This window comes from Rhinatrema bivittatum, chromosome 5 (assembly GCF_901001135.1).
Source record: "Rhinatrema bivittatum chromosome 5, aRhiBiv1.1, whole genome shotgun sequence".
NCBI classification, from domain to species: Eukaryota; Metazoa; Chordata; class Amphibia; order Gymnophiona; family Rhinatrematidae; genus Rhinatrema; species Rhinatrema bivittatum.
The window spans coordinates 104,990,342-105,009,158 of record NC_042619.1 but is presented as its reverse complement, the minus strand read 5'-3'; the positions used below and the strand labels follow the sequence as shown (position 1 = coordinate 105,009,158).

The 18,817-nt window shown below is 41.3% G+C and overlaps 1 protein-coding gene across 4 annotated transcripts in view; it reads right to left on the bottom strand.

Annotated features, from left to right (window-relative positions):
* Positions 1–18,817, bottom strand: part of NBEA (neurobeachin) — a 2,460,099-nt gene that overhangs the window by 1,958,042 nt on the left and 483,240 nt on the right. For all 4 annotated transcript variants that reach the window (XM_029602688.1, XM_029602690.1, XM_029602689.1 and 1 more), the window contains one exon: positions 772–853. In XM_029602688.1, coding sequence (XP_029458548.1) covers positions 772–853 — 82 coding nt within the window. The remainder of the gene's footprint in view (positions 1–771; positions 854–18,817) is intronic.

The following is an 18,817-nucleotide window of genomic DNA, read 5'->3' as shown; positions in this document are numbered from 1 at the left end:
AAAGAAAAGTGGAGAAACCAAAAGCTGTTAAAGGGAAAAAAGTTTCCAAGCCTGAAGTCCAGCCACTCTGAATTGGTTTCCATCCTTTATGCCAGGATTGAAACTGCCCACTGAGCAAGAAGGCCTGATTATGATAGCAGCTTAAATAATTAATAGTGCATTGGCAGATTTTCAGTGTGTAACACCTGTTACATATCCTGCCCATTCATTTCTCTCTCCCCCACCCAAAAAACATAAAATACACATAATTGTAGAAATACAGCAAGGATGGGAAGATTTTTTAGCTGACAAAAAGATACCCCCTATTTCAGAAGCTTCATTGGCTTCTTGTTAAATATTGGATCAAATTTAAGGTTTTTCTTTTGATATATAAGGTTTTAAAATTGGGTGGTCCTTATCTAGCTGATCTTTTGAATGCTATTAGCTGATAAAAAGTTATTAGTAATTCCTACAGTCAAAGCAGCATGATTTCAGGAAACATGAGCCAGATGCTTTTCAGTGATCGTGCCTAGTTTATGGAACTCTTTGCCCATAACTTTACATGCTATTAATATCAGGACCTTTAGGAAACAATTAAAAGCATTTCTGTTTCTACAAGCTTTTACATTATAATGTTGTGAATATGAGTTAGGAATCTTAATTATTTCATTTTTATTCTATACGACATATATGATTGTATTGATCTAGTTTTATGTAATCTGCTTAGCACAATTTTTAGTTAGAAGCAAAATAAAAACATTTTTAAATAAATAAATAAAATATTTTGCTTACTTGGATTCTGAATTTTCACTGTAGAATCTGGCTCTGGATGTGGCTTATGTACAACTTGCGTACACACCTGCTCCGTCAAAATCTAAACAAATACACATTAAAAATGGTTAGAACATATTCTGTGATATAGATTCACTCAGAGACCAAAAAGGAGGGTTAAGCAGATATCTTATTCTCTATCCTGAATTTCACAAATGCTTTTCAGGGAAAAGAAATGTAAAATGAGGGATTGTATAAAGGCCTCATTCCATGATCCAGAACACATTATCTGCCTTAATTATTTATGCATAAGGCTCATTTTTTTTAGACATGCAAAATCACTCTGATAATGTAAGCAACTTCTGGAGCTGTGCAGTACAAGTACAAGAAGCAATGTCAACACAATCTATGGACAAAAAGTCCAAAAAGCTTGCTCATAATCAATTACAACCCTACCTCATTCGGAGCCCTATTTACAAAAGTGAATTAAAAACAGACATTAATGCAGACCATTTCATACGGTATTTACTAGAGGGTGTAAAGCTTGATGTGAATACCATATTATGTTTGTACTGTAGTCAAAGTATGCACATATGTCACCAGTGGCAGTAATTCCAGCAAGTTCTCCCTTCCCCACCCCTGGTGATTCTACCTTCAGCCCACCGACCACCCTCACCCCTCAGGATTATGGCAGGGGCTCTGATCTAATGTCCTCCCCCCCCCCTCCCCGCTGCAGAAGTAAAAGGCATGAAGAAGTGAGGAGAGAGATGGAAATAGCAGGATGAGGTGAGACTAGGAGACAGTAAGAGCAGATAATGAGCTGTGGAGAGACAGCCAGATTATAGAAAGCAGAGTTGCTTACCTGTAACAGGTGTTCTCCCAGGACAGCAGGATGTTAGTCCTCACATATAGGTGACATCATCAGATGAAGCCCTGTCATGTAACACTTTTGTCAAAGTTTCTAGAACTTTGACTGGCACATTGAGCATGCCCAGCATGCCACTAACCCTGTGGCCACATGGGGTCCCACTTCAGTCTCGTTAGTAGCAAAATGTACGAGCGAAAAATAAAATAATAAAACGTCGGTGAGCCCAACTCCATGGAGTGGCGGGTGGGTTTCATGAGGACTAACATCCTGCTGTCCTGGAAGAATACCTGTTACAGGTAAGCAACTCTGTTTTCTCCCAGGACAAGCAGGATGGTAGTCCTCACATATGGGTGAATAGCAAGCTACAGGATGCCCGAAGAGAGTCAACCAAGCACCACCCAACAATGTGCAACAGGCACACCAATAGAGGTGCAGTTTGTTATGAAGGGCAGCCTGAAATTCACAGTGGGCTGTTGGTAGGAAGAGTTGGGTTACTAAACTGGAAACAAATTAAACAGTACAGACTGGCCAAAAATGCAGTCTTGCCTGCCAGCCTTGTTGAGACAGTAATGAGCTGTGAAGGTGTGGAGAGAGCTCCAAATGGCAGCTCTACAGATGTCGGCAATAGGTACGGAACGGAGGTGCGCCACTGACGCTGCCATGGCTCTGACTGAATGCGTTTTCACGCGTCCCTGTAGCGGAAGGCATGCTTGCTGATAGCAGAAGGAAATACAGTCCGCCAGCCAGGTGCACAGGGTCTGCTTGTCCACCGCAACTTCCAGCCTGATCTTATCAAAGGAGACAAAGAGTTGGGTGGACTTCCTATGGGCTGCACTGCGGTCTAAATAAAAGGCGAGTGCATGCTTACAGTCCAAGGAATGCAGGGCCCGCTCACGTGGGTATGAGTGAGGCTTCGGAAGAAAGGTGGGCAGTATTATGCATTTAAGTGGAAATCAGACACCACCTTTGGCAAGAAATTAGGGTGAGTGCGGAGCACTAAACAGTTGTGGAGAAATCTTGTATAAGGTGGGTACATTACCGGTGACTCTGCAAGCTGATGTTACAGCCACTAGAAAAATAACTTTCCAATTGAGATGTCGCAGCTCGCAGGAGTGTAGGGGCTCAAATGGAGGTCGCATGAGCCCTGCTAGCACAACATTGAGGTCCCATGCCGCAACTGGGGGACGCAGTGGAGGCTGTAGTAAGCCTCCATAAAGTGCCCTACAAGGGGCTGCACTGAAATTGGGGAATCCCCTATCCCTTTATGGTAAGCGGCTATGGCACTTACGTGTACTCGGATGGAGGAAATCTGTAGGCCAGACTCCGAGAGGTGCCAGAGGTAATCCAGGAGCCTTGTTGTGGGGCAGGAAAAAGGATCTACTCCCTTTAGTGTGCACCACAAGGAGAACTTGTTCCACTTTGAACGGTAAGATTTCCAAGTAGAAGGCTTTCGTGAAGCTCGAGGACCTGGGACACATCGTTAGAAAGGTTAAGCGATTGTAATATCAACCTTTCAACATCCAGGCTGTTAGAGACAGAGACTGGAGGTTCGGATGATGCAACACTCCATCATTGTGTGTTATGAGGGTTGGCACCATGCCCAGGCAAAGAGGCTGCTGGACTGAGAGGTCGCATAGAATGAGGAATCAAACTTGTCGTGGCCAATAGGGGGCTATGAGGATCATTGTGCCCCGGTCTTGTCGTAATTTCACGAGAGTCTTGCTCATGAGTGGAATAGGAGGGTATGCGTATAGCAGACCCGTGGTCCACGAGTGGGCAAAGGCATCCATCGGTGGTGTCTTGCGGCTGCGGTGCAGAGAATAGAAGTGGTCTACTTTGCGGTTGTGAAATGACCCCATTGGTAGAATATTCTGTTTGCTACAGTGGGATCTAGGGACCATTCCTGGGGATGAAAGGTCCAGTTGAGACGGTCTGCCATTACATTCTTTGTGCCCACCAGGTAGGTTGCTCTCAGCAGCATGGAATGTGAGAGAGCCCAGGCCCAGATTTGCGCCGCCTCCTACCCCTTGCTTGTTGAAATACCACATCGCTACCTGGTTGTCTGTTTGAATTAGAATTACCTTGTTAGATAGGCAATCCTGGAATGTGAATAGGGCATACCGTATCAACCGGAGCTCCAGAAAATGTATCTGATGGTCCGCTTCCGCCTTGGTCCATGTTCCTTGGGTTTGCAATTCGCTGATGTGGGCTCCCCAACCTAGATTGGAGGCATCCGTGGTCAACGTGACCTGCAAATTTGGTGGTTGGAAGGTTAGTCCTGTCAGGAGATTGGACTCCTGTGTCCACCAAGCCAGTGAGTGACGAAGTTGGCTGGTTACCTGGACAATCTGTGACAGGTGTTGGTTGGCTTGAGACCACTGGGACTTTAAAGTCCATTGTGTTATCCTCATGGCTAGTCGAGCCATTGGGGTGAATTGAACTGTGGATGCCATTTGTCCCAGTAAGGTTAGTAGCTGACGAGCTGGTGCTGTCTGATGAGTCTGTACTGTTTTGGCCAAGGTGGACAGAGTATTTGTGTGGTCCCTTGGGAGGGACGCTCTGGCAGTAGTGGTGTTTAGGTCTGCTCCAATGAACGAGATGCAGCATTTAGCCTCCCCTGGGAGGCTAAATGCTGCACTACTTGCCCTCTGCAAAAAACTTCCTTTTTTTTTCTTTTTTTTTTTTTAATTTAAAGGAACCCTGACCAAGATCCCTAACAAACCAAAAAGCAGCACTAAGCTAAGAAGACCAAAATACCCCTAACTTAGCACCACCAAGAGACACTAGGCTTTGCACCTCCACCATCTGCTGGAGACAGAAAAATACTGACAGACACTAGGTGGCACCTCAGGGGTATAGGACAGAGTCCGCGAAGTCATCTTCTGTCTCCATCTGCTGGTGGGGAGGCAAAACCCAGCTGTCCTGGACTGATCCGGGTATGTACAGGGAACAGGTGGATAAGGTTTTGGCAAAAGCCAGAAATATGTCTAGATATAAAGGGAAAGGAATGGTCAGCAGAAAAAAGGAAGCTATATTGCCCCTGTAAAAGTCCCTAATGAAACTTCATTTGGAATGCAGTGTAAAATTCCGTAGCCCGTACCTTAAAAAGGATAAAAAACAGATGTAGTCAGTCCAGAGGATGACTACTAAAATGATCAGTAGTCTTTATTGTAAAGCATATGGGGATGGACTTAAAAGATCTAAACATATGTACCTTAGAAGAAAGACAAGGTAAGGGATATATAGAGAGACATTTAAATACCTCCACAGAATCAATGCATGGAAATAGGTTTCTTTCAATGGAAAAGAAACTCTAGAATTAAGTGTCATGGGATGAGGGTGAAAGGGGGTAGACTCAGGAAAGATCTAAGAAAATATTTCTTTGCAGAAAGAGCTGGACATCAAGGAACAACCTCCTAATGGAGGCACTGAGACAAGGACAGTATTTTAAGTCATGAAAGCATTTAATAAGCACAGGGGGGTTTCTGAAAGTGCGGTAGGGATTGTAGAGAAGCGTACACTAGATAAACCATATGATGATTTTCTTCTGTCCTGTTTCTATGTATCCAAACTTTATTATGGAGGAGAAAACCACAAAATTGAAAGGTGAGCTGTGCCCACCAATGAGGGGAAACCTAACATGCTGAGCAGAACAGTGAAGGGATGTATGAACCAAGCCTGCAGAGTAGAGGAGAAACCAGTTTTTGGAATGGACGGATGAGAAGGGAAACTGGGAGGGAAACAGAGAAGTGCAGGGCAAGAGGAAATGGGAAGCACAGAAGGCTAAGGGAGTGTAGGAAGTGGTACAGGCAATAAACATAAAAGTCAAAGTATGCCCGTGCAGTAAGGAGAATTGTAAAAGTGCAGAGGAAGTAAATAGGGAAGGGGAAAGAGTAAGTGGGGAGAAGGGGAAGAAGAGATCAGGAGAATGTGCGAGAAAAGGGAGTTAAGAAAAAATGGTGGAGACAGACTAGGGTGGGGTGGGTGAGTCTCTGTGGTGTGGATGGGTTGTGGGGAGTAAAAGGGAATAGACAGGTGGGGATGAGCTGAGGTTAGGGTTAGAATGACTAGTGGAACTTTGAGTACATATAAATCATTTGTTTTTATCACGAGTCTTCTCTCATGTCTGCATTACCAGTGCTATGTGCATAAATAGTCCATTGAAAATCAACTAGTGGGTTCTGTAGGTAAAATACAAATGTAATTTTACCCACACTCGCAGCTGTTCCAGTCAGGGCAAAGAAAGGATTAATGTGCATACTTTCAATTTTTGAAACTATGCAAATATAGCTACATGCATGAAGTTACAAGGCTTGTAAGCAGGGTAAACCTTTCTGTTTGTATGTCTGCATGCATAACAAGACAATCTGGGAATTTTCAAAGCAGACGCGTGCACAAGCTCGCTTTGAAAATTCCAGTTGAAGTCTGTGGGGTAATAAGTATCCACAGATTTTAGTCCTATAAGAACTGTCTGAAAATTACCCTCTTAAATTCAAGCTGGTCATTCACACTCACAACCCACTGTGATTTTATTCTTTTTTGCTGCAGGTGCTGTAATTTGTTTTGAGTCCAGCACTCCTAATCATTTTCAAAAGTTGACCCCTATGTCTCCAGGAATCTCTTCTCCTTCCTTTCCATTACATAAGAGATCATGAGCTCCTCCTACCCGCACATGAAATTTAGAAAACTCATTAAAGCTTGGTTATTTGATCATGTCTTTTAGATTTTTTTTAAGGCATATTGTTTTACTCATTTTATGAAATGTTTCTATTTGCCACAGAGTAGGTTTTTAGGTTTCTTTTTACATATCATGTTTTGTTTTAAATGTATTTTTGATGTTTTATTGTAAATTTTTCATATATTATCTATTGCTTTACTGTACACTTGATTTTACAGAAAATTGGTTTATTAAATTAAATTTGCCATTGCAAAGCAATGGACAGCATAAAGCAGGCAGGCACCATTTTCCTCATTTCATTGAGCGAGGCAGAAGTGAATGGAGATCTTTCAAGCTCCTAAGACCTTTTCAACAACCAATGGATGAGACAAGAGGAGAATTGGAAGATCTAGAGGGGAGGTTTGGCAGTGGGTAGGCGATCTTTAGAGTCTCTTCCATCATGCGAGGAAGGGAACCATTGGAGCTCAAAGCCCCTTATATTATCTTTGAGGGGAGTATGGAAGGCCAACATCAGATCTCAGAGCCTCTTTTGTGATAATGGGAAGGAATGAGGAAGTCCACCATCAGTACTCAGCACCCCTTCACTGATATTGGTGGGGAAGGGGGCCACGATAGGCCCTTTCTTCATCTGAGAGATTGGAGTTGGGACATTAGCAGGTGCCCTAGGAAAAAGTTAACTACAACACTTGAAGTATAATGAACTTTTCGCACTACACTGCAGGTTAATGTTAATCATGTGTGTGAAATAGTTTACTAAATATTGTATTTAATATTAATGAGTTGTTTTGAAGGAATTTGTTTGTGACATAGCTTATTGGTATTTTTGCAGATTTTGTCAAGTTTTTGGCTTAATGATAAAACATATCCTATGATACCATGAATGTACATTAATTTCAAAACTCAGGTATTTAACATGCATTAAGAAGCTAATGTGCTTTAGTAAACAGACCTCCTAAATATCTTCTCTATTAGATATGTGGTCTGGATAAATAGGATATAATGGGTAAAAAACCAACACTAAGACAAATATAAAATACCTACTTATACTCAAACATTTGCAATCCTTTAGCAAGTTACAAATCATGAAAAAATCCTGCCATGGGGGACTAGCATAAATGAAAACATTACAAAATGTCTTTTCTTATTCTATGGAATTTTTTTCTCCACCAGTGAATGATGGTTGAGATGCCCATTAGGGTAAAGTATTGGCAACTCAGCTGAAAAAGTAGACTGTTCCCTTAAACAAATCATTCAATATTCAAACACCTGCAGTACCCTCATGATTTTTTGGCATAATTTATAAAATAAAAAGTGCTCTTGGTTTCACTTTTCCCATCTATCTCTGACACCGACATCACAGGGGGGGGGGAATTAGTTTCAGGCATACAAAGCAGAAATATAAGAATAGGAATAGAGCTGCTCAGAAGAGAATATAAGATGTGCTATGCTGGGTCAGACCAAAGGTCCAACAGGTTCAGATGCCAATCCAGATAATTAGGAACTACCAGGCAAATTCCAAAAAGCAGATTCTGTTCCTTGTTGCTTACTCTCAGGGAAAGGCATGAGTTTCCCCAAATCCAACTAGCAAATAATTGTTTATGGAATTTTCCTCTAGGAACTTATCCAAAATCCTTTTAAACTCAGCAATGCAAGTTGCCTGCCCACATCATCTAGGAACAAATTCCACAGCTTGTGCCAAATGAAATAATACTTATTCAAATTTGTTTTAAATCTGCTACCTGCTACTTTCATGGAGTACTTCCTACTCCTAGTATTATCTGAAATGGTAAATAACTTCCCTATTTATGTATTCCAACCCATTTATGAATTTATAGCCCACTATTACAGTGGTACACAAACCTGTCCTGGGAGGACCCCCAGCCAGTCAGGTTTCAGAATACTCACAAGGAATATGCATGAGATCAATTAGCAAGCACTCGCCTCCACAGCATGAAATTTTATCTCATATATTATTCACTGTGGATATCCTGAAAGCTTGGATGGCTGGGGGGTCCCCGAGATCAGGTTTAAGACCTCTGCTCTATCATATCAGTTCTCTCGAGATGCATGGCTTGTGTGGGGATTCACCAAGCTCCCTAATTCAAAGACCCAAAGGAATCATTTCGGGGCATGAACCCTAAGGCCAAAATGGGGTTGAAGCAACCTGCAGGGAGGAGCCCTGCAGGTCCCTACCATTGGCTAACAGGTTCAAGCAAGGCAGAGGCCCAACTGGAGCTTGGTCTTTACCAGTCCTCGTTCCCCTCAGGTTGAATCTTTGGGTGCTGGGGCTGGCAGGTCTTAGGAGGGGGCCACTGAGGACGGCTAGGATTCTTCAACGTAGCAGGGTTCAGAGACAGGTCGGGATCAGTGGCAGACAGCGATCAGAGAGATCTAAGAGGTCAGGGCAGTGGTCGGAGGCAGGTGGCAAGCAAGAAGATCCAGGAGTCAGGCAATGGTCAAACACTGGGTATATGCCTACAGGGCATGTGGGACAGGTAAGCAAGGCAGGAAGGCAAGGAGCAAAATAGGCAGGCAGACGAAGATGAATTGGAGACTGACCATAAGAATTGGAGACAGAGACAAGTGCCACTGAAGAACTGACCACAAGAACTGAAGTACAAGGACGACAACCACTGCAGCAGAAGAACAAGACAAAGAACCGTGGAACTAAAGAACACAGAAGATGATGCTGGAACTGAAGAACAAGGATACTGTAGCAACTCACTCTATTTCAATAGTAGAGAGACCTGTTGCTGAGGTGAATTGTGTCTCTAATGCTGCCCTCTTATAGGGCCTAAGGCTGGTGTCATCAATAAGGGCCACAGGGAGGATTCCCATCACAGTCCCTTTAAATCAAAAGAAGAGACGTGCACCTAGGAAGATGTACGGTGCTAGGGCTGGCAGTATCAACTGCTCATGCAGATGGCATCTGAAGAGGCCTGGCTGTTCAGGTTGGTGGCATTCTGCCGCATTGGAGGGTAACAGTGGTGGCGTCTAAGGCAAACAAGGGCCTGATTGAGAGATAAGAGCGATAGCTCGCGGGGTTAGCCCTTGAACCACCGAACGCAATAGAACCCATTAGAAGAAGGGTTGACAGGGATCCCTTGGCACAATCATAACCCAAGGCATGAACTAGCCAGCAGCGATGTACATGCTGCCCCTTCCACTGCCTACTCAGAAATCTCTGCTCCAGCTGTCAACTGTACTGCTTCTTGAGTCAGGGGAAGTAAGTAGGTAGGCAGATATGAGAGCATGAGTGTAGGGGAAGCATTGGGATGAAAGGGGAAAACAGTGTGGAGAAGGGAACGAGAGCATAGGAACATTAGAACTGCCATACTATGTCAGACCAAAGTTCATCAAGTCAAGTATTCTGTTTCCAACAGTGGCCAACCCAAGTCACAAGGACCTGGCATGATCCCAAATAGTACATAAATTCCATGTTTATGCCCAGGGATAAGTAGTGGCTTTCCCAAATCTATCTGGTTATACCTGTTTATGGAGTTTTCCTCCAGGAACTTGTTCAAACCCTTTTTTACACCCACCTACATTAACTGACTTTACCACATCTTCCATCAATTAATTCCAGAGCTTAATTGTGCATTGAGTGAAAAAGTCTTTCTCAGATTTGCTTTAAATATGCTTCTTAGTAAGTTCATGTAGTTTCCCCTAGTCTTTTTATTTTTTGAAAGAACAAGCAACTGATTCGCACTTACATGTTTCATTCTACTCATGATTTTATAGATCTCTATCATAGCTCCCCTCAGCTCTCTCTTCTCCAAGCTGAAGAGTCTTAAGCTCTTCAGCCTTTCCTCATGGGGAATTGTTCCATTTCGTTTATCATTTTGGTTGCCCTGCTTTGAACCTTTTCCTGTTCTGCTATATCATTTTTGAGATGTGGGAAACAAGAATTACACACATTACTCTAGATGAAGTAATACAGAGGTTTTATGACATTCTCTGTTTTACTCTCTATACTTTCCCCAATAATTCCTAATATTCTGTTTGTTTTTTTAACCTCCCCTACACACTGAGCAAAGGATTTCAAGGTATTATCAATAAAGACACCTAGATCCTTTTCCCTCGTGGTGACTCCTAGTATGGAGCCTAACACTGTATAATTATAATTTCAATTACTTTTCCCTACATGAATCACTTTGAACTTGTCCATATGTCATCTGGATGCCATTCTCATAAGGTCCTCCTGCAATATCTCAAAATCCATTGGGATTTAACAACTCACTTGTTCCCTTTTCCAGATCATTTATAAATGTATTAAACAGCACCGGTCATAAGAACATTAAAACTTGATGGACCACGCATCTATCAAGCCCAGCATCCTGTTTCCAACAGTGTCCAATCCAGGTTACAAGTATTTATTTAGACCCCCAACAGTACATAAATCCCATGCTACTAATGTTGGTAAATTAGTGGCTATTCCGTAAGTCAAACTGATTAATAGCAGGTTTATGGACTTCCTCCTCCAGGAACTTATCCAATCTTTTCTTAAACCAAGCTATACTAAATGACTTAACCACATGGAATTCCAGAATTTAATTGTGCATTAAATGAAAAGATTTGTTTTAAATGTGCTACCTGCTAATGTCATGGGGGTAACCTGTACAGCATCGCAGGTACTACCTTTAACAGAAGGCATAGGGACAACCGGCATGGAACAGCAGTTACTATCCTTAATCGAAGGCATGGGGGTAATCCTGCACAGAATGGCAGTCACTAGCCTTAGCAGAAGGCATGGGAGTAACCTGCACAGAATGGCAGTTACTACCATGAGCAGCTTGCTGGGCAGACTGAATAGACCATTTGGTCTTTATCTGCTGTCTTTACTATGTTACTTTTTTTTATTTTTTTTTTTTATTTAACTAGTCTGCAATCCACAAAATCCACATTGCCTCCTATCTCTTAGGAGATAGTGGGACTTTGTCAAACGTCTTCTGAAAATCTAAATACACTAAATCTACCTGCTCACTTTTAGTCATATGTTTATTAACCCCCTTCAAAACAAAATGAGGCAGATTGGAGAGGCAAGACTTCCCTTGGGTAAATCCATCCTGACAGAATCCCATTAAATCATGTCTATCTATATGCTCTGTGGTTTTGTCCTTTAGAATAGTTTCTACCATTTTTCCTGGCATTGAAGTCAGGATCACTGGTCTATAGGGTTCTGGACCATCCCTAGAACCCTATTCAAATACCGGGTTACAGTGGCCACCCTCCAGTCTTCAGGTACAGACTAACAGAGTAACACATAGTAAATGACAGCAGATAAAGATACAATTTCTATCATCTGCCCAGCAAGTTGCTTTTGGTAGTAACTGCCACTCCATGTATTTTATTCCCATGCAGAAGTGCTACTCCTAAATGTAATATAGATTAACCCCATTGTTTCATTTCTATCCTTCAGCCATGGGATTCACTGTGCTTATCCCATGCCCTTTTGAATTCCATTATTGTTCTCGTCTTCATCATATCTTCTGAGAGAACATTCCAGGAATCCACCACTCTCTCTGAAGAAATATTTTCTCATGTTGGTTCTTCGTCAACCCTCAACCCTCTTGGTGCTTCATATTGTGACCCTAGTTCTACAGTTTTCTTTCAAATGGAAAAGATTTGATGTCTGTGCATCATTAAAGCCTTTCAGGTATCTGTATCATCCCTCCTGCATCTCCTTTCTTCCTGGGTATACATATTTAGATCCTTCAGCCTCTCCTTATAGGTCTTCCAATACAAATCCCAAACTATTTTGGTTGCCCTTCTCTGAACTGCCTCCATCCTCTCTTTACCCTTTTGGAGTTACAGTCTTCAAAAACTGAACACAATACTCCAGGTGAGACCTCACCAAGACCCTGTATAAATTGTGGTCCTTGGGATCAGCCCACAAGTTGGAAACAATCAGTGAGTACAAAAAGGAAGTCAAACTCCAGCGGGTTCCATACAAATAAATTATTTTATAAGCACAACCCAAATACAGCATAGAGGCTGCTTACCTCAGCAGTCTCACAACAATGAAATATATGCAGTGCTTGCATAGGCTGGTTTCCTGCTTTCTACCTGGGGCTTCCCTAGCCTTCTGGGCCCTGCCTTCTTCTCCAAGGCTGCAAAGATTCTCCCTGGTCCAGAATGCTTTGCTTTGATGACACTGGAGGATTGGGCCAGTTAGCTATGGCCAGTCTTTTAAGGTGTTCTGAGTGAGTTATACACTCCTCATATACCTTCCCCCTTCAGCTTGGCCTTGTCAGGTCAAGTGTCCAGCCATGCCAGGGCTAATTCCATGCTCCTCAAGAATGTCCCACCTCCAAGGTGGTCTGCCCTGGCTACCCAATGAGATGGCCGCAAAGGGTTGCATACTGGAGGTAATCGTGTCCATGAATGAATGTGTATGGGCGCTTGGGAAGGACTCCTGTTTCAATAATGGTTTGTCCTGTCAGGGTTATCAGCAAGACCTGACTGGTTGGATACTTCTATTTGTCCCCATATATACAGGCAAGTGTCTCCTTCTTATGGTGATGTTCTCTTTTTGGAGCAGGTCCTCATTATTGAGCTTAGGTGGGAACTTCATCCAGTTCCATTTGGTTCACAGTCCTGAAAGAGAAATATCCACAAAGTTGCAACTTGGAGCTTTGAAAAGTGGGTGCCCATTTATGGGTACACATTCGTATTCCCACTCCTTGTCCTCTCTCCAGGAGCAGTCCTAAACAGTGTGCTCTTTTATTCCACAGTGTGAGAGGCCTTTGGCTTCTGTTCCTTCTTTACTCTCAGCAGGATGCCCACAAGGATTGTTAGTCTCTCCTCCTCTATAAGGCCAAACACTCCTCATATCCATTTTTCTGAACAAAGGGAACAGAATGAGAAAATATCTGTAGACTCATTCCTGGGTTGTGCCAGTATCTATGAGGCTCCTTTTTTCCTTCAATTTGAGGACTATCCCTGCTTTGGAGATTTACCTTTAACCATGCAACTTTATCCTTAGTGTTAGCTGTATCACGAAGCTGATGTCCATAAGTTTTCTTCCCTAATAACCGTCCCTTGCCAAATAATCTCTTCTTTCATAGTTACATCAAATGGGAGAGGCTGTTGCCCAATGACCTGCATACAGGACTACCAAGCTGTCTTTTTCTGGTTAGGCCAGTCTCTTTTTTGATTATTTCCTGTCCAGAAGGGTTCCAAGCTAATTATATTATATCACCTCCTTAAATCTGTGAAATATAGCCAAAATGTTTGTATATTTGCATATTGGTGTGTCTTGAGAGCATTGCTCAGACTGCAGGACTGAAGGGCAGGAAGTGTGGAGTATTGATATTGATTGTTAGTAGTGGAAAAGAAGAAAAAATTAAACTCCTCAACTAACAGTAGGCAGCTTGTCTGGGAGTGGGGCTGATCCTAATCAATGGCAGACAGTCCTCTGAATAGCAGGGGAAAGTGCCAGTCTTTCTAGTTATTTCCTGTCCAGAAGGACTCCAAGCTAAGTATAATATATACTGCCTTACTGTTTGTATATTTGCATTGTTGGTGTACCTTTGAGGGCATTCCTCAGACAGCAGAACTGAAGGGCAGGAAGTGTGGAGTTTGATACTGATTGTTAGCAGTGCTAAAAGAGAATATTTATATTTAAAAAAAAATAACCTCACTTAAGTATACAGAGGATCCTACAAGATCCCTATAACTCCATGTAAGTTAAATTTATAGTAGCTAATATCAACTGTTTAATCCCAGACCTGCAGGCTCTAAAGATGGAAGCGGATCTGGACATTGTTACTGTTACAGAAACATGGTTTACGGAGTCACATGATTGGGATATAGCCATCCCAGGCTATAACTTATTAAGGAAAGACAGAGAGGTCAGGAAAGGGAGGAGGAGTAGCACTTTATGTCAGAAGCGACAACCAAGCAATTGAAATGCAAGGGATGTGGGATAGGGAAGAAGCTTTATGGGCTAGCCTAAAAAAATATGATGATGCTTCATTTACATCGGTATGGTCTATAGGCCTCCAATTCAGACAGAACAGCTGGACAGAGATCTGATCGAAGACATCGAAGAGATGGGAAGGAAGGGAGAAGTGTTGCTCATTGGAGATTTTAATCTGCCGATGTAGACTGGAGTATCCATTCTGTGGAATCTACGAGAAGTAGAGAGAGAGAGTGGATTCACTCCAAGGAGTATGCTCAAACAAATGGTAATGGATCCCACATAGAACAGTGTAATCCTGGACCTAGTGCTCACAAATGGCGATAATGACTACAATGTTCGGACAGGTGCCCATCTGAGTACACGTGATCATCAGGCGGTATGGTTTGATATGTGAATAAGATACAAGAAGTCACAACAAGACCTGAACTTAGAATATTAAATAATCGGACTTTGACAAAATGGGGATGTACCTGAGGAAGAACTAGAAGACTGAGAGAAAATGAGTGAAGTGGAATAACAGTGGGCTAAATTAAAAAGAGCTATTACAAAGGCAACAAAAGTTCAAGGAAAAAGAAATCAATTTGGTTCTCAAAGGAGGTGACTGAAAAAATTATAGGCAAAAAGATCAGCATTCCTGAAGTATAAAGATACCAAAAGAGGGAGACTAAGAAAGAATCAGAAAAGCAAAAGGTCACGTGGAAGAAGGGTTTGCCCAATCTTAAGTTTTGTACTTGAGGTAATGGAGGGTAAAGTGACTTGCCCATGGTCACAAGTGATCTATTCTTCACAAGAAGGATAAAGGTCACTCACCACAAACCCCTGCAGCTTCTGGCTTCTTTTCTGTTAATAAATGGAAAGGAAGACTGGAGGGTGGCCAATGTAACCCCCAATATTTAAAAAGGCTCCAGGAGCGATCCGGGTAATTATAGACAGTGAGCCTGACTTCAGTGCCGGGAAAAATAGTGGGAAACTATTCTAAAGATCAAAATCATAGAGCATATAGAAAGAACATGGTTTTAATGGGAACCCAGTCAACATGGATTTACCCCAAGGGAAGTCTTGCCTAACAAATCTGCTTCATTTTTTTGAAGGGTTGTATAAACATGTGGATAAGGGAACCAGTAGATATAGTGTATTTGGATTTTCAGAAGGCGTTTGACAAAGTCCCTCATGAGAGGTTTCTACGAAAACTAAAGTGTCATGGGATATGAGGAGATGTCCCTTTCATGGATTACAAACTGGTTTTTAAAAGACAGGAAACAGAGAGTAGGATTAAATGATCAATTTTCTCAGTGGAAAAGGCGTAAAACAGTGGAGTGCCTCAGGATCTGTACTTGGACCGGTGCTTTTTCAATATATATATATAAATGATCTGGAAGTAATACGACGAGTGAGGTTATCAAATTTGTGGATGATACAAAATTATTCAGAGTAGTTAAATCACAAGCAGACTGTGATACATTACAGAAGAACCTTGCAAGACTGGAAGATTGGGCATCTGAATGGCAGATGAAATTTAATGTGGACAAGTGCAAGGTGTTGCATATAAGGAAAAATAACCCTTGCTGTACTTACACGATGTTAGATTCCATATTAGGACCTACCACCCATGAAAAGATCTAGGCATCATAGTGGATAATACTTTAAAATCGTCGTCTCGTGTGCTGCAGCAGTCAAAAAAGCAAACAGAATGTTAGGAATTATTAGGAAGGGAATGGTTAATAAAATAGAAAATGTCATAGTGCCTCTATATCGCTCCATGGTGAGACTGCACCTTGAATACTGTGTACAATTCTGGTCACCACATCTCAAAAAAGATATAGTTGCGATGGAGAAGTACAGAGAAGGGCAACCAAAATGATAAAGGGGATGGAACAGCTCCCCTACGAGGAAAGGCAGAAGAGGTTAGGGCTGTTCAGCTTGGAGAAGAGACGGCTGAGGGGGGATATGATAGAGGTCTTAAGATCATGAGAGGTCTTGAACGAGTAGATGTGACTCGGTTATTTACACTTTCAAATAATAGAAGGACTAGGGGGCATTCCATGAAGTTACCAAGTAGCACATTTAAGACTAATCGGAGAAAATTCTTTTTCACTCAATGCACAATAAAGCTCTGGAATTTGTTGCCAGAGGATGTGGTTAGTGCAATTAGTGTAGCTGGGTTCAAAAAAGGTTTGGATAAGTTCTTGGAGGAGAAGTCCATTAACTGCTATTAATCAAGTTGACTTAGGGAATAGCCACTGCTATTAATTGTATCAGTAGCATGGGATCTTCTTAGTGTTTGGGTAATTGCCAGGTTCTTATGGCCTGGTTTGGCCTCTGTTGGAAACAGGATGCTGGGCTTGATGGACCCTGGTTTGACCCAGCATTGGTATGTTTTATGAAATATGCTTTGTGGTAATAAGTAATCTTCATTCTCTTGTTTAGCTACACGACATCTCCTGTATAGATTTTGTGTTTCACGCCTGTGGCAAGTAAGATATTTTTCTACAGGCAGAACAACTCTTTTCTTAAAACTGTGCTTATTTTACAGCAAAGAAAATATCTTATAGCAGCATACACTTTTAGTGAAAAGGCAGCCCAATATTATACTGGCCCCCACTTTTTATTTCTGAGTCATTGGCAGGAAAGGTGCATTGATTTTGACATAACTCTTTTACTAAAATATGAAAAGCATTTTATGCTTTTGTTAAAGTGTTTAAAAGGATCAACATTATAAAAAATACGCACATAAATCAGTGGCTTCTGTGTTTTCCTTCAGAATCTAACCGCTTTAATACAGCGTGCATTTTTTAGATTGACCAATATTCTGCCTGCAAAAGACACAAACAATATTGCCAAAGGCAATATCATTTACATAGTTTAATTTCACAGTTTACAACTTTCACAAACTAAATATACTGTGGCCAATTTTAAAAGCCTAGCACATGCAAATCCCAGGAAATACGATAGTGGCTTGGCTGCACACGCACCGAGCGCATTTTCAAGCGGCCTGGCCACGCGCATATTTCCCGATATGCGTAGAAGTGCTGGGCTTTCAAAAAGGGTAGGACAGGGGATGTGGTCTGGGTGGGAGCAAAGTTGTGGCTGACTGGGACAGCGCAATTAGGAACTGTCCCGGTGAAGCATGTGCCGACAGCTGGCCGGCACACAATTTACTTCTGCTCGGAGGAGCAGGTAGTTGTAAAACATAACATTTAGGGTAGATAGGTATGGTTTTTTGGTTTAGGGGTTGGGAGGAGAGGGGAAAAGAGAGGAAGAATAGGTAGGGGTTTATGGATGTCCCTCCCAGTCCGCTCATTTATAGGAAGGATTTGAAAATTTACCCATGCATGTTTACATTTTGAAATACATATAATTTAATTTTCAGTATTAAAAAAGTCCCTTAAAGCTTGTATAATCATGAATGAAAGAATTTATGCATCTGGAAACTAACAGTTAATAAATGGACCATTCATTAATTTCTAAAAACAGAACCGATCATATTATAAGTATAAGATTAACACCATATTGTTAAGTAAGGTATGTACACACTTACCTAAATATAAAAGGTTTTAACTAATCTTTAAAAACATGAGACAATGTGAACCTTCAGTGGAGTATATAGATTTAACAAGAAGTGCTTAGTAAAGATTGATTTTATTTATTTATTTATTTTATTTATTTTCAATTTTTATATACCGAAATTCTTGTAAGAACTACAAATCACTCCGGTTTACATAAAATGATAAACTGCCCCACAGAGAGAGGGGCTTTACATAGAACCGTAGAACAGATGGAACAATATAGCTGTATGTTAATTTAACATAGTAATAAATAAATATTATAGTTTAACATAGTAATAAATAAATATTATAAATACAGTTTAACTATTTAATTTAACGTAGAAATATTTGTGCGTTATTCTTTATATAGACTATTTGTGCGTTATTCTTTATTTGTGCATTATTCTTTATATAGACTATTTAGTACCAAAAAAAAAACAACAACTTTTCAGAGGTAGGCTACTGGAGTTCCATCTATTCATAGGATGTCTGTTGTAGACCACATTTGCTATATTTGATAATACAGTTTTGTTTATTCATATTAAATGTACAAAATTTCAAAAGAAATATTGCAATTTCCAAATGGAAAATCACAATTTTGCTGAATGGTACAGCAAAAACTACAAATATTTTACATGAAAAAATATTCTAGATGCTATCTAGGAAGGTGGAAACCTGGAGAATTCAGTCATTACTTGAATTTGAGGTTGGTCAACTTCCCTAGATGTAAACTAATCTCACCTAGGGAACAGTTGAAAAACTATTTTACTGAAATATTGCTGTTGCCTCCGGATAAACATCTTTTGATTGCTAAAGCAAAATTGCTTACCTTGTAATAGGTGTTATCCCAGGACAGCAGGATGTAGTCCTCACATATGGGTGATGTCATTCACGGAGCCCTAATGCGGGAAAACTTCTGGCAAAGTTTCTAGAAGCTTTTAACTGGCAGCCTGGGGCTACTGAGCATGCCCAGCATGCCATGATATTCCCTGCCACAGGGGTCTCACTTCAGTCTGGTATGTAGCAATAAGCGTTAGCAAAGTAAAATAATA